At 35.2% G+C, this 22,076-nt stretch overlaps 2 protein-coding genes across 3 annotated transcripts; one reads left to right on the top strand and one right to left on the bottom strand.

Annotated features, from left to right (window-relative positions):
• Positions 1-3,800: 3,800 nt before the first annotated feature.
• On the bottom strand, positions 3,801-5,316 carry LOC113116845 (carcinoembryonic antigen-related cell adhesion molecule 1-like). Its single transcript, XM_026285167.1, has 3 exons — positions 4,545-5,316; positions 4,191-4,445; positions 3,801-3,982 (listed from the first exon to the last, which is right to left on the bottom strand). Exons 1-3 carry the CDS (start codon positions 4,570-4,572, stop codon positions 3,933-3,935), a joined length of 333 nt encoding a protein of 110 aa, XP_026140952.1. The 5' UTR covers positions 4,573-5,316; the 3' UTR covers positions 3,801-3,932.
• A 2,862-nt stretch (positions 5,317-8,178) lies between these two features.
• On the top strand, positions 8,179-16,281 carry LOC113116846 (nectin-4-like). 2 transcript variants are annotated; one of them, XM_026285168.1, is made up of 6 exons: positions 8,182-8,369; positions 12,044-12,406; positions 14,647-14,755; positions 15,205-15,230; positions 15,661-15,692; positions 15,844-16,281. In XM_026285168.1, exons 1-6 carry the CDS (start codon positions 8,309-8,311, stop codon positions 16,030-16,032), a joined length of 780 nt encoding a protein of 259 aa, XP_026140953.1. In that variant the 5' UTR covers positions 8,182-8,308; the 3' UTR covers positions 16,033-16,281. The 2 variants fall into 2 exon arrangements, with proteins under 2 accessions (XP_026140954.1, XP_026140953.1); XM_026285169.1 differs by lacking the exon at positions 14,647-14,755 and having other exon boundaries at positions 8,179-8,369; positions 15,844-16,004.
• Positions 16,282-22,076: the final 5,795 nt, after the last annotated feature.

Below are 22,076 nucleotides of genomic sequence, written 5' to 3' on the forward strand. Positions count from 1 at the left end.
TATCTTCAGTGGGCGATCAGATAACAAATACCAAAGGCGGGGTTTTTTTTTGTTTTGTTTTGTTTTTTTGTTTTTTGGGTGGGGAGGACCAGCCTCACCTTTTATGCTACAATACACAATAATGTCTGGAAATATTTGTCTACTTATGTTTGCGTTTATATCGCAAGACTTCTCTAGAGACAAAGGCACCTGTTGATTTTATTTATCTGTACCTCAGGAGAGAGGCACACAGTCATGACGTTTCAAAGGGTAATACTCTGTGTATAGGTTAAAAGGCTGGTTCTGTAATGCAAACACAAGTAATAATGCAATCAGGCTCGGTGCTGGATAAAAGTATTGTGCTATATGGCTTTCTGGAATGCGCGATTTTGATTGGATCAGGCTACCTGCTTTCAAGTGTGTCGCATCACAGGCGCGCTCTCTTGTTTACTAGCGCCATCTTGCGTCTAACTTCTTGTAGTTTTTATTTAGTAGATAGCCTACTGTTCATTGGTGCAGTGTTCGTTTAATGTCGATTTTCCCATTAATTTTCATAATGGACCATTTTTCTTACCGGAAGCTTTAAGGTAATATAAAGGTAAATTAAAAATAGGTCTATTCAAATAAATGTTCATGTCCAGGTATTGTTTTATTTGCAGAGTAGCTGGCTTAACAAAATATTTGTTTTGCTAACGTTTTTTACGTAATTTGTATTTATTTTTATTTTTTATGGCTACAAAACACAGTTCAAGTAGACTGTTTTATAATGATTCAGGACAATTATCAATCAGGCTGTACAACAATACCCTGTCAAAGGCAGTTTGTTTTACAGAAACAAAAATTCTGTCTAAATTTACCTTTTACACAAAGTTAAACAACCAGTGTGATTTAACAACCATGTTATGCATGTTTACTGCATGTTTCATAAAGAACATTTATACAGAACATTTAAGTTTGTAAAAGTTAATGAATTTAGAAATGCTTAAGAGTGCTACAATTTGATCATCTGTTGGGAGGTTGTAAAAGTTGGAGTTTTGTAACAGTTGTAGGACGAAGGAAATTCTATGAGAAATTTACTTTTACATATTTCTCAGAAAAAAAGGAAGAAACAAGTGTGGTCAGTGCACATGTGTGCATTTCAGTTTAGCTTATATTAAGGAATTTGAAGATATATTTGATATATATTGCATATATATTATTTTTGAGCATGACAAATACTTTCTCTCTCTTTCTCTATGTATTTTTAGAGAGCGTTTTATATAATAAATTGTATTACTGAAATAACATTTTAAATATTTGCAATATATCTGACAAGCTACACAATTGTTTATAATCTCAGACGATTTAATCATGAATAAAATCAAAGAAATTGTTCTGCGATTATGAAGCTGTTTGTGTAGCTTGTCAGTGAACTACGACTCAGTGTAGTTAATTTTATCCATCTAAAAGCAAGTGAAAATACCACATTTAGTAACATGTTTTTACTCCAAACTGACTTCATAATGTCAGAAATAAATCCTTCTTTAAGAGGATGTGGCTTCTTACAAAGAATCATGAAATCTGATCTTTTTCATTCTGATTTGTGCCACTTCCATATGTGGTACTAAATCCAAGCCATGTCAAATGTTTTGCAATGCGACCGTTTTTTTTTTTTTTTTTTTGTATATCAGGACTATCAGCAATTTTTGGTAAAGAAAGTGTTACACTTTCAATAAGATTTATCATTTAATTACTCTGTTACACAGCATCGGCCAGTAAGTTAGGCTTTACATATAAATTGTGGCTGCTGTCCAGAAGGGTAATCTTTATATTAAGTGGACAGTTCCCTGAGGAGTTACCATGTAAGTACACTGGTATAACAGTGGTGCTCCAACTCCAACTGGAGATCCAACTCCTCCCCATTCCATTTTCACCCCTAAAGCTACCCATCTCCACCCCCTGGATCAAATGGTTCCAATTACTCTTATACATATTGTTGTTACAAAATCTATTTATATAATTCCTGTTAAATAAGTACTTAGTGAAGTGAAAAAAAGTGTTGTTCAGATCACACTTTAAATAAACGCATAATCGATTACTTTATATCCTTCGTGTTTACTTGCGTATGATTGCGCGCTATGCAAGTGTTGCCATATCCACATTTTCCCTGAGGAATTTGGATACTTTTTTTTCTCTCTGTTGCTAAGGTAAGTTTTTCAACTTTGTGGGTTGACACAACCCCACTAACATGATATTTACCTCCCTGAACATTATGAGATAGTTTTGGACTAGTTGTGAGAAAGAACTAGATCCTGTTCGGATCGTTCTTGCACACGCGGGTTTTACTGGCCAGCCACGCAGTGCAGTACTTTGATGCATGTGATGGAGCGTTGTCTTGCATAAAAATCAATCTTCTTGAAAGATGCAGACTTTTTCCCTGTACACTCATATAATAACTGAGCATAAATAATAATTGGAATAATAAAGCAACAAATCAGTATATTGGAATGATTTCTGAATCATGTGACGCTGAGGACAATGCTGAAAATTCAGCTTTGCTCAAAAAAATAATAAATAATATTAAATGTAGGTCTAAATGTTAAACCATTAAAACATTAAATTCAAATATATTTCACATAACAATATTGTCAGGGTCTGGCAAGGAGGAACTCAAGTGCAGACAGGAATCACAACACGCAGGGTTTATTAATCACAAAAGGGAAAAAACAAAACCCACGAGGGGGAAAACAATGACTAGGGCAGATACTAAATTACTTAACAAGACTGGGTAGACACGATAAACAAAGACTCGAAACACAAGAACACTAACTACAAATAAACAATAACAGGTCTCACAACGTCTTCTTCCAAGAGCAACACCGAGTAACAATATTTCACAGGAACATGTAGAAACGCATATCACAATGGGGAAACAATCACAATGAGGAACAATTACAATGAACCGACAAAAGACAGAGCACACTAGGGGATCTAAATAGGGGAACTAATCAAGACACAACAGGTGGCACAGGTAAGGCAATCACGACAAAACTAGGATAACAAGGGGGCGGGGCAAGGGGACGAGACAACACAAGCACATGGCCAAAGACAAGGCCATGTGCTTGTACACAAAACACGGATCTGTCATGATCGGATCCTGCCTCAAGACTAGAGAAAAGTCAGGACATGAAGGCAGAATCATGACAAATATACCTAATTATGGCCACTGTACTGTACTCTACCACTGTAGATCTTTTCATTGCTTTCCATTGCTAAAGCTCATCAGACAAGGCGCAGGGGCCGCAGAAGTATACATGACAGATTTACAGTATATGTGTGTATAGTATACTGTAGTATAGTATTCTAGTAAAATGAAAGTCACTTAAATACTGTAAAAAAAATGTTTAATCTATTTTTTTATACTTTGTTTAACTGTATTAATATAATCTTTGTAATGGTCATGAATTAATGAAGCATATTTGTTAATGATGAGTTAATAATAATGTGTAATAGTAATATTAACAGTGTACATCATATTTAATAATGTTGACATTGAATTTTGTTACAATTGTATTTTCAATGTCGTTTAAAGAATGTAGAATTAAGAATACACTGTAGTATAGCATTGATTAAGTGACATCACTACAGATTTTTTTCTTAAAATCTGAGCTTTGTTTCAACATTAAATGCAGGGTGCCATATATATATATATATATATATATATATATATATATATATATATATATATATATATATACATACACACACACACATATATATATATATGTGTGTGTGTGTATACTTGATTTTAGCAATATTGAAGTTATATTGTTATATTGTTTGTTATATTGATTGAATAACTTAACAATTGTAATTTTAACATTTTTATTTCACCATTAAATGAGGGTGCAGAAGTGGCACTGAATCAACATTGTCTTGAAACATTAATTCTATTCCATTTTGCAATTCAATGGTTACTTGTTCTCTGGGATACAGTATCTTCCACCTCCATCTCCTCCACCTACTATGGTAAACATACAAGAACAGTAAAGAAACACAACATTTCTAAAACAAAATAAGAGCAGAAGCTAAAATAGAGGTGTATAGAATAGTAGAGATTTATGTATTTACATATTTATTTATTTTAGATTTTGAAAATAGAATTGTAGATGTTAAAGCACTAGCTATCAAAACTTAACTCATTTCAGGTTAATTATAGCTACAGTACTTACCTTTAACTATTAAAGCATGTTTTTGTGAAACGCTTCTCTTTGTCACACTATTCCAGGCTGTGCATTCATAATCTCCACTGTGTGTGAAGTCAGTCTGATCTATGGTGAATGTGTCTGTGGTCACATCAGTGTCTGCTCCATTAAACTTCCAGCTGAATGAGGCAGAAGGTTCAGAATTTGCAGAACAAGAGAGCGATACACGAACGCCTAAATCCACCACATCCAGAACCTTAATAGAAACATCGTCTGGTCCATCTAGAACACATACAAGAGACTCTCTGTTAGAGGAACAAACGGAGCACTGAAGAATGTCTGTTTTTCATCAAGTCTGATGTTTGAATGTTTAAGACTCACAGTGGATGATCAGGCTGAGTTTTGCCATCTCAGAGCTGACAGGGTTTCTATATGTACACTGATATTCTCCACTGTCTGATCTCTACACTGGACTGATGGACACTGATCTGTTATCAGATGAGAAAATGATGCTGTTGCTAGGAGACAGAGGACTGTTATTTTTCATCACTCCAGAAGTGATGCTGCCAGTTCCCTCAGAGCTGATTTTAGCAAATGATTCTCCCTCTATTAATGATTCTTCTGGAGCAATAAGCCTGACATTAGATATTTGTTCTGTGTAAGTGAGAGACAAAGAACAAAATGACTCTTTCACATTTAGTAAGCATTGAATATAGTTAGAACCCAGTTCCAAGTTATGAGCAGAATGTGTGTGTGTGGGTGGGGGGTCGGGGGGAGGGGGGGGGTTTGACAAACTTTTGCTTGTGAAAAAATAAATAAGAAAGATTTTAAAATCCCACTTGAGGATATGTGTCAGGAATGTATTGTGGACTTGCACACTGGGACCAGAGAATTTTTGATGGACAAATAATTGTTTTTTTTTTTTTTTAAATATCTGTGGTCACATATGAGGACATATGAGGTCATATGTTTACTATTTATTTATAATTGCATGAATAAGATCTGAACATGATGTGGGATTTAGAATAAATTAAAAGAGGCTTCAAGGCAGAGGAATTTACCTAAATAATTTTTTTTTTTTTTGTAATCATGTTACTTGAGGAATAGTTTCAGCCCTAAACTTAAGCAGCTCAAAAGGGGCCTCTCACGTAATCCGATAGATGCCCTCGGTTGTTGTTAATCAGACATATATATAAAAAAATTAATAATTATAATTATAATAATAATAATAAAAATAAATAATAAATAAATAAATATTCCTCAAGTCATGTTGTGTACTTGAATAATAGAAGCCTCTCTGAGTTATGTTGCATGCTCTATGGCGGACAGGGATCTCCCTCCCGGGGGAACACAGCCGCTGGCTCCCTTCGGTCGCAGCAGGAGCCCTCCATCCGATGCATCAAACCGTGCCTCGAATCTTCTTGCCTATTCTGCATCTGATGGGGCTCTCCCTTCCGGTGCAGCAGACCCATGGCTCCCTTCGGTCGCAGGGTGAACACCCCCGTCTGAGTTATGTTGCATGCTCAAGGGCAGACAGGGTTCTCCCTCCCGGTGGAAACGAGCTGTTGGCTCCCTTCGGTTGCAGTGAGAGCCCTCCATCAGACGCATCAAGCCATGCCTCGCATCGCAAGGGGGACTCGCCTTTCGGGTGCAGCAGAGCCGCAGCTCCCTTCGGACGCAGCAAGAGTCCCTCCAACAGTCGTATTCCAGTTAGTGTCAATCAGGGCTCTCCCCTCCGGGGCAGCACTCCCGCTGCAGAGTTGCGAATCCCCTGCGGAGGCTGGGAGAACCCTCCGAGGCTAAAAAAATGTGCCTCACATAAACCCGCAATGTGGGACTCTCCCTTCCGGTGCAGCAGAGCCGCAGCTCCCTTCGGATGCAGCGGGAGTCCCTCCAACAGTCGCATCTCTTTGCCTTCTCAGCATCGGACTAGGGCTCCTCTTCCGGTGCAGCAGACCCACAGCTCCCTTCGGTCACAGTGTGAACACCCGATCTGAGTCATGTTGCATGCTCAACGATGGCTAGGGATCTCCCTCCCGATGGGGTACAGCCGCTGGCTCCCTTCGGGTTGCATTAGGAGCCCTTCATCCAACGTGCCAAACAGCGGCTCGAATCTCATTGCCTATTCAGCATCTGACGGGGCTCTCCCTTCTGGTGTAGCAGACCCACGGTTCCCTTCGGTCACAGTGTGAACCCCCATGTGGACTCTGATTGGACGGTGGAGAGGTACTCATGTTTATGTAATGATCTGTTTAAATGAAGATATCTCCAAATGCATTCTTACTAGTTCTTAATGAGGTTGAAGTTATCTCCAAACGAACATATTCTTATAACTTATTTTGGAGTTATTCTGTTTTTGATATCATCTTTTAATTTCTGACAAGTAATTATTGCAATAGTATCTAGTATTTATTTAAATTTTACTAGTAAGTAGTGAATGTTTTTACATGTATGTTTACATGTATCAATAAAACTAATAATGGTTATGGTTATTATTTATAAATAAAAACACTAAACAAGTAATTATTCCAAAAGTATCTAGTATTTATTTAAATATTATTAGTAAGTAGTCATTAGATACTTGTACTTATTTTTTAGATACTGGTTCTTATTCATTAGGTACTAGTTCTTATTCTTTAGACACTAGTACCTTTTTAATCACTACTAGTAACTATTCTTATCTTACTAGTCAGATCTGCTTTTTTACTGGTCTTATGTTATGACTAGTCCAAATGGCTACAGTAGAGTTCAACAAAAAAAAAATATTAGTAAAAAAAAAAATCATACTAGTAACGAATAAGTACTAGTATCTATTTAATAGGTACTAGTATCTAATGAATGAGGACTAGTTTTTAATAAATAAGCACTAGTACCTAATGAATAAGTACTATTATCTAATAATAAGTACTAGTATCTAAAACAATAAGTACTAGTATCTAATAATAAGGACTAGTATCTAATGAATAAGTACTAGTGTCTATTTAATATAGGTACTAGTATCTAATGAATGAGTACTAGTATCTAAAAAATACACACTAGTACCTAATAAATAACTACTAGTACATAAAAATAATCTATAAATGACTTGCTGACTTGCACGAAAACCAGCAACCTGGACCCCAAAATAATGTCTCTCTCTCTCTCTCTAGGCTATATAATAATAATAATAATAATAATAATTATTATTATTATTATTATTATTATTATTATTTAAAGTATAATCTTATTCGTATAATTAAGTATGATATAATAAAAATATTATATTGCATCCGGGTTGTCTAGAACACAGCATAAGGTAAACATTTGGGATAACAACCAATGGTTTCTGAAATTTGCATAAAGTGCTTTATTAATAAAACTCAAAATAGAAAAGTAATAAATAATAGATGTGCTAATTTCTATTAATATATGTCACTTTATTTAAGTTCCCTCATGGTTCAAAATGCAGCATATTGTCTAAAACAAAAGTTATAACTAGATGTTCACATAAACTGAAAGCGGTCTGCACTTCGCTCCCCCTTCGCTCCCCCGCGCTGCCGTGCGCAGGCGGCAAGGAAGTCGACCGGAAGTTGAAGTCGGCCGGGTGCCGCCATCTTTTAGCAGAACTTCACTTGCGTTAGCATCCCATTGACTCCCATTCATTTTGGCGTCACTTTGACAGTGAATAACTTTACATCTGAGGTGTTTAAAGACTCCATTTGTCCATTATTTATTTCTAAAGATACACGACAATCTATAAAGGGCTACATTACCTTCTATGTTACATTATGGCCCCGTAGAAACAGTTTTTGTAAAAATAGGCTAACAATTGCGTCATAACCACTCGACTCTCTGTCGCATTACCGTAATTAACTTAATATGTCGTACTGCCGTTACATTTTAAAATACTTTAAAAATAGAAAACGAAAAGACTCAAGTATTATAATTGCAAAAGGATTTGGAATGGATGGAAAATACCCTGATTGGGGAACTTATTTCTACACATTTCTGCTTTTTTTCTTCTTCTGTTTTAACTTCATCTACAAGTGGTCAGGGCTGTCTGCAGCTCTTTCAACTTCCCTTTATATGACTAAACTTTGAACAGTTTTTATAAGGTTAACTGGTGTTATGCAGCTTGTGTTGTTGCTCGATGGAAATGAAAGCTTATGATGGACTTACATAATGTGTTTATTCCTCTACTTCTGTCTTGCACCTCTGTGTTTACAGGTAAGTGAATTTTTACAGCTTTTTCATATTTTAGAAATTATTCAGCGAGTCCTGACTGTAAATAAAGTTAATAGCTATATGATCAAAACCCTTTGAATGAATGAATGTAGTGTTAAATCTAGTGCAGCAGAACATAGCTGTCATACTGTACAGTATTCATCATTATCTCTAACATTTACAGACTGTCTTTACAAAATTTGCTGTAAAATGATGAAAATGTAATTGATTTCAATCCTTTTTCTTTTCATGCATTATTTCCTCTGAAAAACTCCTTCCATTGATCTGAATTGATTTACCTGATTTTAACATGATTTGCCAAGAACTCATTAAGACTGCTGAAAAACATAACACATACATATATATGTGTAACGCAATAGAAAACCTACACAGTCACATGAAAAAGGAGGCTGGAACCGGCGAACACTCAGATTAAACTTGAATTACAAAATAAACACGAAACAGTGTGACAGCCCCTCGTTGATGACTGCCGCGTACAAACAAAAACAAAACACAAAATAAAATCCAGGCCTGGTCTTGAGTCCCATGGAGGAGGTCCGCCCCACTCCGTTCCCACCGGCCTCGCTCCATTCCCATGGCTCTCGGCCCCACCCCACTTGTCACAATATATATATATATATATATATATATATATATATATATATATATATATATATATATATATATATATATATATATATATTGTAAGGGAAACAGGTCAATTTAGCTCAAAGGGAATCATTTAAGATTTTAAAGGGAATTTGAACAGAATCACTGTTTCACGGCTGGTCACGGAGACGCGCCTGCGGTTCAGTGAACGAGCCGTTTAACATCAAATCTGCGCTGGATACTAATATCCAAACTATAGTGAAACACTATCAATTAGCACAGTAACAAGATCGGCAGCTTAAGACATTAACTTGTAAGCACAAAACACAAGATACTTCTCTTTTCAATATGAATGAGGCTTTATTAGATAAATCTAAGACATATAAACTAATCTAACACATAAACGCACGCACACACACATTCACACAAGTTGCAGGAATATCGAAAGTTAGGGAAAGATGAGTTTAAAAGAATGGAAATATGGAATCCCAAGTTAACAGCAATACGTTAAATTGCATAGACATGAACAACCATCAATCACGTAATTAGCGCTCGCATTGAGTTCCTCAATGAGGTTAAAATTATATTAGATACACCAGTAAAGGTCACAGTCTGGAGGTAAAGTTACTTGCATCTCCTGTGAAGAAGGAGCCTCGGTGAAAGGGCTATCCCGAGGTCGTTGATTGGCTGGAAGTTCAGTAGTTGCTGAAGTGACGTCTTGGGAAGCTCGTGGTTGTTGGGCGTTGGCTGAAAGTGCAGAGTCGTGTTCGCTGGTTGAAGTTGAATGGACGTTACAAAACTTAACTCAGAACACGAAACTCTCAAACGGAAAAGAAAAGAAATAAAGTTTGACGAGACTAGGTTGTGTTCTTTCTCATAGTAGCAGCAGGCAGGCACGCTGGAACCGCGCTCAAAGAACAATGATGACTACCGCATGGCTAGATGCTACAAGCTAAAGCTAGGTAGCAAAGCTACAAGCTAAAAGCTAAGAGCAGGCATGACTGATAGCACGAGCAATGCTAGAACTAAAAGCCGACATGGCTAATAGCAGCAGCTAGACTAGAACTAAAAGCAAAATTTAATCGTATCCAAAGTATTTAAACTTTCCTGTTGGCCACCCCTCAAATGTTGCCTTGACCAATCAGATATGTTCTTGGGGTGGGTATCATAAATCATTTGTTTATCTTACCAAGCATGTGGTTCTTGCCTCACAGGGTCTAATTTTGGACATGATTCCTATAACATGATTATGATATATTTTACAAATAAATGATTGTCAGGACAATATCAAGCAAGAAAATGCGATTATTTCAATACTAGACATGACTAGGTATCCTATAGTTATCAAAAGACATACACAATAAGTGATTATACATGATAGTCAAATGTGTGGGTTACACGTAAATGAATATGGAGTTAAGCAATGGAATGATTCATTCATAAGTCTTTTTTGAGTTCATTCTGGTCCATATATAATGTATAAAAAGGGTTTCTTTGCCATTCTCTGGCAAAGGACTTTTCTGTGAAGACAAAGGTTTAAAGCCCTTCCCCCTTAGGAATTTCAGTCTGGTTCTTCTGGGTGGGGGGAAGTCAATGCAAGAATTTAACTTGATCTCCTGGGTTTACATGTGATGTCCAGCGTTGCATTTCAATCACGAACAATAAATTTGACAATCTCTTCTTCGAATTAAAATTGTTAATAATTGTTCTATTGGTGTTAATGTTGAAAGCTGTTGTGTGAACAAGTTGGTTGGTTGGTTATCTTGCTTGGTTCTTGTGGCACTAGAACTGATTTATGACTTCCTGAGGAATTCAGCTCATGTCTCAATGCACACAGCTCTGATAGACTCTTTGATTTGTCTGATTCGACTCATTTCTGCTACAATATATATATATATATATATATATATATATATATATATATATATATATATATATATATATATATATATATATATATATATTAGTGGTGGGCATAGATTATTTTTTTTAATCTAGATTAATCTCTTTGTAATCTTGGAATTAATCTTGATTAATCTAGATTAAAATGGCTCATTTGTATTCTGCCAGGCATTCACAATATGTGTGCTACCCAAATAAAATAATGACTAAAAGTAAGTCTTTGAGAATGCATTTCTCAAGCCAGGTGGTGCATTAGACCAGGGGCTCATCTCCTGTTTCCAAAATGTATCACAAAGTGCTTGAGAAAGCTGTAAACCCATGTTACGGGATTCCAACGTTCACATGGTTGCGCTCCGTCAGTGCGTTCCAGGAGCGTTGCGTCTGCAGCAGTGCAACGATCGTTTACGTACTGCAAACGTGTCCTGTGTGAAAGCACAATGAGTATGAGTCCTTGCTGCTTCTGCACCACATACGAAACGCACAGAGACTGCATACGCACTGCAGACGGAGTATGTGTGAAACAGGCGTGTGTCTTGTCGAGGTTTCCATTGGGAAGCTTCATCAAAAAAATAAGATAAAATAAATAAATTCCCAGAAGCAAGCCTGACGGCTTCAGCTGCATCCATGTTAGCAAGTCACGTTTAATGTGGTAACTTCACAGTGGGCATACACACAGGTTCGAAGACTCGTTCTCGCCCCCTACATTGAAATATGGCTAGGTATACATCCCTGCTAAAATATCAAGGTGAAAGTCATCATAGCTTGCTTAGTATAGACCCAGCTCTCCACCCAACTTTGAGAATAGATTAAAGGCAATATTTTTTTTTATTGCCCGATAAGAGTCTCATGTTAGTGCAGCACATTAACGCCGATAACGGCCCACCACTTATACAATATATATATGTTAGAAATTATATGTAATTAAGGAAATATATATAAGGCATATGTATAGGAGGAAAGCTGATTTTGCTAAACTCATTTCCTGTCATGCTGTCTCTGGAAATTTCCTGTGTGGACAGAGTAAACTATTGAAACTAGTTTGCTTGATATTAGCAGACATATATCGTAATTAGATCTACAATCTCTGAATATTTTATATGATTAAAGCCCTGTCAACAATGAAATGGTTCTATAAATATACACACATCTCTTCCTCTTATTTACAGTACTTTATGGACAGAAAGTTGTCACTGATCCTAAGGTTACTGTGTACCAGGGTAATGATGTCACACTGTTATGCCAATATATCCGTCGAAGCACAGAAGACAAAATTACACAAGTGCGGTGGACATGGCAGAATCAGTCCAGTGAATATAAAATCATGGTCTTTCACAATGATTATGGTCTTCATATACATGAGACACCCCTGAAAGACAGAGTCAGCTTCAGTAAGAGCTCTCCTTCAATCGACGAGGCCTCCATCATCATCAGAGATGTGAAGATAAGTGATAAGGGACTTTACAGCTGTGACATCACAATCTACCCTGGAGGGAGTCTTACAGGACAAACCACTCTTATAGTGTTAGAAGGTATGTAAGTAAATACAGCTCATTTCAACTAAAACAAACTGGTGTTTTATAAGAAACTTAGTTTTATAAATTCAGAATAATTTTTCCAAATTATATACGTTTATATATGTTTTATGAATTGTTGTTATGTTAATAAGCAAAGTTGAAGTTAACTTAATTATGAGATTATAAAGTGTAAAAACTGTCTCATCCTTAGATCTTAAAATCAGGGGCGATTCTAGGATTTTTTCAACTGGGGGGCACAAGAGGGGCCACGAATAATACAGAGGGGCCAATCTTGTGTTGTTTGAATGGTATATCCAAATCATTTCAAGAGTTCAGTAACCTTTAAAATCAGTAATAAACAGTGATACCCTATTATATTTTAATAGCAGTTATTCACTGCTCTAAATCAAAACAATCAAATACAATTTGTATTAACTTTTCACTTTACAAAAGTGAAAGAAAAACTGCAATAAATAAAATAATCCAATGTATGAATAGTGTACAACTCACAAATAATAATAATAGAATTTATTTATAATAGCCTTATATAATATATATATATATATATATATATATATATATATATATATATATATATATATATATATATATATATATATATATATATATATATATATATATTTATATATATAATAGCCTTATTTATATAAATGCAGAATAACATTAATAATTCATAGAAATAAATACACAATTAATGAATTAATATAATATAAATTTAATATAATAAATTGTTTTTGTTTATTATCCACATCCCATTCAATTTGCATAGCATCAGTTGCAGTAAATTTGCATTGATAAATAATCAAAATCTACTTATGTCACGGCTAATTAATCTTGAGCATATTGATTTAAAAATATCATATAACCATACTTTGTTAAAAAGCTACTTGTTCAAAAAGGTAGCTTTATTTTAACATGTAAAATATGTGGATCCTATAAAACAGTTTACAATAGCTTAATTAGTCCAGTGTTATTTTAGTATTAGTTATTTATTTTGCTATTTAATCATGCATTAAATATTTATGTATGACTTTTAATTTGAGAATGTTTCTGGGTGTCATCAAATGACGTTTTGTCAATAACGTCTGTGAAGGGGGGGAGAGAGAGCTTTCCAGGGTGCAGACAACAATCGCGGAGCACCATGGTGATTTTAGAACGGCAACTGAATTTATGAGAAATCTACAGACGCAAATAGATTAAAGGTGTAGAAAAATAAAGACCTATATGTGTATTTTGGAAGTTTTTTTTCACCACAAGTCTGAAAGAAGACATGTTATTGAAGACAAACAGCCCCAAATCTCAAAATTGACCAGTAAAAAAATGATGTTTTTGCATGTGTCTCACCCATAGACTATAAAAAAAAGTCTCAAGTGTGGGGCGTTAGATAAACATTATACGATTTGTTTCGTCACCTCACTTAAGTGAAAAAAGTCGCTAATCGACTGCATGATTCAATAATGACTTTATTAGAATTGCTATAATACTTTTTTTAAACCATTGCTTTAAATTTCGTTGTTGCCTATATCGGCGCGTTCGGCCGAAAAAAAAAGTAAATCGTAACGCAGTAAACCCCTTTTACATTCAGCATCAGAGGAGCATAGTAAGTATAATGATTAGCATCTTGGTCTGCTCTAAGAGATAACATCGTCATCGAACCTGGTCTGTCTAACACTGAAAGACATTAACGTTAGTACCAAACACTTCTTGGACTGCAACAACTCGCTAATCGAAGATTATGATTTGAATTTGTGAGTGACAGACAAGTAGAAGGGTGGGGGCACACTGGGGGGCCAATCAGTTTTCAGGAGGGGCCAGTGCCCCCATGGCCCCTCCCCTGGCTACGCCACTGCTTAAAATTGACCAGCACTTACAAAAGTTTTTGCCTGTAGTGTCTTGTCTTAATTAGCCTACATAATGAAACATTAAGTTTAGTTATTTGACAATTGTGTAAATTATTCAACATTTAGAACCTTTTAACTACAATTTTAAAGTTTTCTGAAGAATACAAATACGTGTTGCCCCTGCTTTAATGGTTTCAAAAAATAATGAAGCAGCACAGTTAGGTTTCATTCTTGTAATTATTACAAATGGCGTGATATGATTTTCCAAAGTTTGATACTTAGATTGAGTGGTGAAAATGAATAGATATTGTGCATTACAATCATGATAGTTTCAGCCCTCGATTTCCTAAACTGCTGGTTTATTACGAGCTCCTCTTGCTGATCTGTCCACAGACAGTCGTCCTGTTCTGTCCACCGCTGAGGCTGTAGGGATTGGGACTGCTGTAGTGATCATCACTCTGATTATTGTTGTTGTGGGGTATCTATTCCTGCAAAACAGACGGTATGTGACCACAAAACATTTAGTTAATGCATCAAAATAAGATCGATTCATGCCACCAGCCAACTAGCACGGCAAAAAACAAACAAAAAAATAAAATGCATTTCCAAAAGGTTCTCTAATTTGTAATAAAATTGATTTAAAATTGATTTCATGTTGTTAATCCAGCACTGCATCTATACATGTATTACAGATAAACCAAGATAATGTGCCAGCATTAGACATTATATTAATATAAGAAACACAACATAATCCATCATTGTCCTTATTTTTAACAAACCTGGATCTAATAAAAAGAACATACTGATGTTAAATATAGAATCAGTAAAACAATAGTAAAGTGAGCTGTAACTAATACATTTATTATCATGTTCAGTATTCAGCATAAAGTTATTACGAGATGATAAAACACTTTTAACATTTCTCTTTTTATGATTTGGTACACATGGCAGACGAACCGGCAGAACTTTCACTTATTGTAAGTATAAATGTCATGAATGGGCTGTTTAAAATCTCTCTTTTAAAAGTGTGAAACTGGAAATATTACTAATGCTTGCTTGATTAATTACTTCTGTTTCTCTACATTACTGTAGATAAAAGGTCTCACAAAAGATTAAATTGAAATAGGAACAGATTTTAGAATTAATCTTATACAAATTTAAAGGTGCAGTTTATGATCTCTAAGTACAAATGTATAAAGTATAAACTAACAGTATGGCTTCAAAATATTGGTGAGTACAGCTTACAAAATCACAGGTATAGACTTTTGACAAAGGTTGTAAAGGGGGCTGTTTATTTTCCTCTTTGCTCTTGCACTTTAGTCACACTTGTATCCCTTTGACTCCAATCCTCTTCTGTGAAACCATGTATCATGCAGCTATTTGACCTGTGTTTTTCCTCTTTACTAGACACAACTCAGAGCCCCAGTGACCTACAACAGGTGAGACTTCCTGCTGCTGAGAACAACATCTTAACTGTGGGAGCAAAAGTTATTTAGTGAAAGATGCAGTCAATCCTGAATCTAATACACAAGTCTTATATTTCACAAGTGTCAAACAGACCATGAGCTTAACTCTCTTTACCTGTATTAGGATGTCACAATACTGAAATCAGGCAAGGCTAACAGAAGCACCTCATCATCATGGGACACTGAATACACTGCGGTTTCCTTCAGCTTGTGGTCAGAATCAGCGTCACTGCGAGCCTCAGCCAATCAGATTGCTTTGATTTTCCAAACAATAGAGCAGGAGACTGTGAACGCACAGGCGAAGATAGACTGATTTTGAGTTCAAATGTCAAAGATAATTACATGTTTCTATTATTGAATGAGGTGTTTGTACAGTAGAGAATTATACAGCTTGAGCATCTATAGCAGCAGACAATAAAACTCCAGCTTATAAGAAGCAAAACGTCATTGACCTTTAGTATGGAAAATAATTAATGAATAATTATTGTTATCATTCTTTCCTGATTTCATCCCCGTTTCTCTCTCCCACTGTGCTTCTTGTCAAAACGTATTGTACTATTAAAATAAAAAAAGCAAAAATGCTTGAAATAGTGTCCTTGTTTTCTTTTTAGAGGTAGACTTGAGTCTGTCTGAGGTCTACGCAAAAAGTCACAAATTTAAGAGCTTCTTAAAATGAGAGAAATTAGCTAATTTGAATACATTTTAATACATACTCATTGTAAACAATTATTCCGAAGTGTCCCTTTATTTTCATCACTTTGTTGGCTTTGATTTAGATTTAGAATAACACATTTGTCTGCAGAAAATCCACAATCCAGTCTGTACACAGCATAAGGGTTGACAATAAAAAAAAAGGAATGAATAAAAAAAATGGAAAAATGCATGTTGTCAAAGACAAATTCATACAGATGATTTTTTATTCCAAAGTATTTTCTTTATCTGTAGTTTTGACATAACACGATCACCTGGTTGGAAAAGCTCCTCAATCCCTGTTGATATATTAATTTAAAATATCCTCTGCACCTCAAGATGTATTTTTAATGTAAATAACCATCATTTTTTTGCAATACACATTTGTATAGAAATATTTAAAATAATTTATACTAAAAAAGAGATTCGGTTCACCATTTTGGAACACCTGTTGATTCTTCTATTTCCGTCTTTCTTTCTTAAATTAGTCATTTTCAGTTCACTGATGTGTGTGAAAAATCTTCAAGCATGAACTATGACATCAGATCTGACTTCCTGTTTCTAAAAACTCTGATCTGTGGTGAATGCAGACAAACACGCCTGAGTAAATTTGGGTTGAGGTATGTGGTGTGATTTCCAGCACAGTTTACGGACTCACAAGTTCTTGCAGACGAATCAAAGTCCACGTTTTAATGAACACACAACTCCTCATTTCCAGTAACATACATATTCAGTCAGAGTTGATCTCCTCTGTATCAATAAAGTAGCTCTATTTTTAATTTCCAATTCAGACAACACAACCCCAGAATTAAATTACACAGACAGTGAATTTAAAAATAAGTATAGTACAGAAAAGTAAGAATATCTGTTTAGAATATCTTTTTAATTAACAAGTCTGTGTTTTATATCGTCATCGTCCTCCATTAACGTGTGTGCTGTCATTCTGTCACGGTCTGGCTCTGATCTGTATGTTATCATTGAGAAAATGACATCCAGAAGGGCGTGTCTCTGTGCTACTTCCTCTGTGTGACCTCTTTCGTGATATAGAGGCTGAGTTCAGTCAGGCTCGGCCCACCGCCACCTTCGCTGTCTGTATTGGAGGATGAGTGTGGAGGGGGCGGGGCCAGACGAGACAGAGGGGACGAGGAGGGAGGGATACGTGTGCAGGACGTTGTGTGGAGACTCTGAATCATCGGCACTCCTGGCAAATGCGCACCTGAGTGCAGCCCCGCGGCAGAAGCACTGTCAGTGCGGGGGGACCCAGGGCCACTTAAAGGGGACACATCATGAAAATCTGTCTTTTTTCATGTTTAAGAGCTATAAGTGCATCTAACAACAGTAACTTTGTTTTGGAAGACCTTTTCCAACTGGGTTTTTCCACAGGGATGAGAATGTGAGGAGAATATTGTGTTGAAGTGCAGGAGAGGTTCATGCCTTTGGCACGGTGGTCTTCCTCTTTGGGACACTGCCCTCCCTCCCACCATCTTCTCTTCAGGATCTCCAACCTGTTATTCTCCTGCAACTGCAGAACTGCCAGACTTATCTCATCTCTGAAAGGAGAACCTTTGAGACAGAAATATGCAGCTGTAAGTGTCTGGTGGTTAAACATGAGGAAGTGTCTATGAGTTGTGAACATTTGGCCTATCACTTGGTACGATAGAAATATTGGTGATCAAATATTCAATATCGTTATCGTTATCGTTACTCATCATAAGTACTTGGTACATTATCAGCGCAGGCCAAGACTTTCAAACTAATAGTTTTTAATTTACATCTATATGGTGAATGGGTGATATACCAACCTTGCCAGGTTTCTTTTCTCAACACTCCTCAGCAATGAAAGTGAACGCTCGATGCTGAGTGGCAAGGTCACTTTTTTATTTCCTTTTTTTTTTTTTACCAGTGGAGGCACGAGAGCTCAGCCCCATACCCCCTGACCCCCTCTAACATTAGCGGTTGTAATTACATCAGCAGATTCAGTACATTCGCTATAAAAGAGTGCCAACTTGAAACAGCTGTGAAATTACAAACAAAAATACACATTCTAAGACATGAACTGGAATGAATTATGAATTTTATTAACATTAAATCATCCTTGACACAATTGTAACCAGTGCTGGTCTTTAATGGAGTATACTTCGTTACTCAAGTACATTTTTCATGTATTTGTACTTTATTGGAGTAGTTTTATTTTGAGTAAGTTTTAATTTTACTTCACTACATTCCAAAGCAGATTCTATTTTTTACTTCACTACATTTCATAAAACATATCGTTACTCCTTATAATATATCACATGCTCCAACCATATTTTTATTATTATAATTAATGCTTAATAACATAAGAACATTGTCAAGGAATTACTTACAAATATATATAATAAAACAAAGAAAACACAACAAAACAAGGGTTATACAAAATAAAAATAAAAACTAAGAAGAAAAAAAGAATACATACATTACCATAATTGATACAATAACATACAAACATTAATATACAGGGAAAGCTTTTAAATGCATGTATTTTCTTTAAACATTTCTTCATAATATTTTATAAATCTTAGGGATTTTTTGTTGTTTATATTTAACTAAGAGATTTAAGAAGTGATATTAATTCAGCTTTAAAATGGTAATAGAATTTGTTTATGAATAAAGAATATGCCATATAAGATAAAGAAAAGATTGCACTCGTAGGGGTCTATTTTTATCATTAATATAATAAAATATAATGTCTTTTAGACTGAGAGAATTAACATTAAGAAGTAACATTGGCATAATCAAATATACATGAGCCAACGTTGGACCAAAATTGCTTGGAGATAGGGCAGGATGTTTTGCTTGGATTGGCAAAACATATTTTAAGCCAATTTATTTTAAACACGCTTATCATGTCAGAAAAAAAATAAAAATAAAATCAACACCTCCCTCTGCTCTAAAATTAGAGATCAACTCTTTTTTTATTTTGTTCTCAACAAATATAGAAAAAGATTGATATACAAAATAAGAAATACTTTCTGCCTTTGATATAACAACAGGTCCCGTTGTAACCAGATATCAAGAATATTTTTAGATTTAATTAGCTGAAACATTTAAGTGTCGTCTTGCCAGAAGAGTTTTTGTAATATACCTAGGTATTGTACCTAGGTGGGCTTAACAGAAATATTTTCTATCGAATCATGATTCAAATCATGGACATGCATGATCTCACATTTTGAAATGTTTAATTTTAAACCAGAAGCACAAGAAAACTGTTTAATTAAATCTAAAGCCTTTGACACACATTTTCATATTTTAGGAACAACGTGGTGTCATCTGCCAAGTGTGAAATTTAAATCCCCCCCCCCCCCAAAAAAAACAAAGATTCCTTTCAATTCTTGATTCTGAACAATGCTCACAGATAAGCAACTCAGTAACTAATAAAAAAAGCACAGCCCTGCCTAACACCACGCTGTAGGCATACATCAAATCTGTGAGAAATGTCAAAATGAATAAAAACTGAGCTGTGGATTCCTTTATAAAACATAGAAATAGTAGAAATAAAAGAATCCTCAAAACCAAACAATTTAAGTGATTTAAAAAGAAAATGGTGTTCAGTCGGGTCAAAGGCTTTGTAAAAATCAAGAAAAAGAAAAAGACCTTGAGAGTGCATGGAATCTACTAGACTAGTTTAATATTGCTGGATATATGACGTCCTTTTAAAAAAACCAGATTGTGTTTCAGATATAATAGAATTCAGATTCAAGTGAAACATTATGAAGTTTCAATAACAGTATACAATACTATATCATTCAAAAGCTTGATGTAAATAATATAAATGTGACAAATAGAGATAACTCTAACAAATGTAAAAACAATGCAGTTCTTTCAATTTATTCCCCATAACAAAAATCTGAAAAATATTCTCAGCTCTTTTCAACATTAATAATAATAATAATGATGATGATGATAATAAATGTTTTTTTTTTGGTAGAAAATAAGATTGTTAAAAGGATTTCTGAAGGATTGTGTGACTGGAGTAAAATTTGTTTGAAAGTCAGCTTTGATTGTCCCTAGTAAACTGTTTAACTGCTCCCCCAAGTGGATATTACAGATAATTAAATATATTCTTAATAAACTACAAACATAAAATTATATACTTTTATTTTGTTCTCACATTCTTTCTTGTAAGTCCTCCCTCAGTGGCACAGTTGAATGAGAGGCTCATTATGCAGCTCATTATGCAGGCCTTTGTCTTCTCAGGTGTAATTCACAATGATATTCATGATAGTTGACGCCTACTCGCATATGACTTTTACCAACAAAAAGTGTCTTAGAAAATTTAAATCAATATATTTTTTTCTGTGAATGAGTAAACAAGATGATTTTCACATAATTTAGAAAGAAAAATTCTAGGCTACAAGCTCCAGTTCTCAACAATCCCGGGAACCAATGTTATGTATGTGTTTTATGGCCTTATTCAAGTGATTTAACATTTTTAGTTTTTCACTAACCATGCATAAAATTTTTTTTCTCAAAAATACAATCATGTACATACATGCATTTCACATATTATTATAGCCCAGTTTGTGCTGATTACAGTGATATTAGACTTTACCCATTTAGATATTTATAAGAAACGGAAAAAAACACAAATATCAGGGCATGACAAAACTTCTCCAGGCCCCAAAAATACCCTTAGACTCCAGAGGGTTAATCTATTGAAATTTACGATTAATTATTGTAACTGAAAATCATATATAGGTCAAAACTGTCAGTTGTTTGTGAACTAAATGTGCTGTAAAGAGTGATCTATTTAAGACCACTGAAAATGCTTGATTGCAGACTGTAAGGTGGGAGCCGACGATACGTGAGGGGTGCAGATCCATGTGCAAGCTTTTATTTAGAAACATAGTCAAACACAAGCAGGGTCAAACAATGGCAAACCGGGCAAGACATAAGAGTATTCAGAGAGCATGCGTGGCTCATTGATCGGCAAACAATATCCAAAGCCTTGACAAGAGGGGTAATCTGTCTACATGAGCAATAGTCCAGGCAGGGGAAAACAGAGTCCAAACAGCGAGACAATAGAGCAAAATCCAAAAACAGGCAAAAGATCAAGGCAACGAGGCAAGGAACAAGACTGGGAAACAGGAAACTAGGAAGTGCTTGGTAAGGGAGCTAGGCTAAACAATACTCGGCAAGTGTGTGAGAGGAAGTCCAATGCTAGTAAAGCGTGTCTGATGATAGTGACATGACGTCATGACACCTCAATCAGTGTCTCTATATTTATGGTAAAAAAAAAAAAAACATGACCTGACCGATTTTTTTTTTTTTAAAATAAGTCCAATATTTTTATTCAGCCACCTAGATAGATTACATCTGCAGGGACAAGAAAGGATGTGATGTTCAGAACATGGTAACTACATTAATTATCAAAGTGGGAAGTGATGCTAGGGGTGTTTTTACACCACAGACAAGGTTTAAGAAGGGAAAAATCAATATGAAAATATAATATATATGTTTTTCCTAAGTGTAGGCCTTTTTCTCATGTCGTATATAACTGTGATGTTCTGTAAAAAACAACTTTAAAACACTTTTTTTCCTCCTGGTGAAGATCATATGGTCAGATCTGTTTTCTCTCAGGTACATCGCAGTATATGCTTCACAATGAACATAATTCTCGTCAATGTA

This window comes from Carassius auratus, chromosome 16 (genome assembly GCF_003368295.1).
Source record: "Carassius auratus strain Wakin chromosome 16, ASM336829v1, whole genome shotgun sequence".
Lineage (NCBI taxonomy): Eukaryota > Metazoa > Chordata > Actinopteri > Cypriniformes > Cyprinidae > Carassius > Carassius auratus.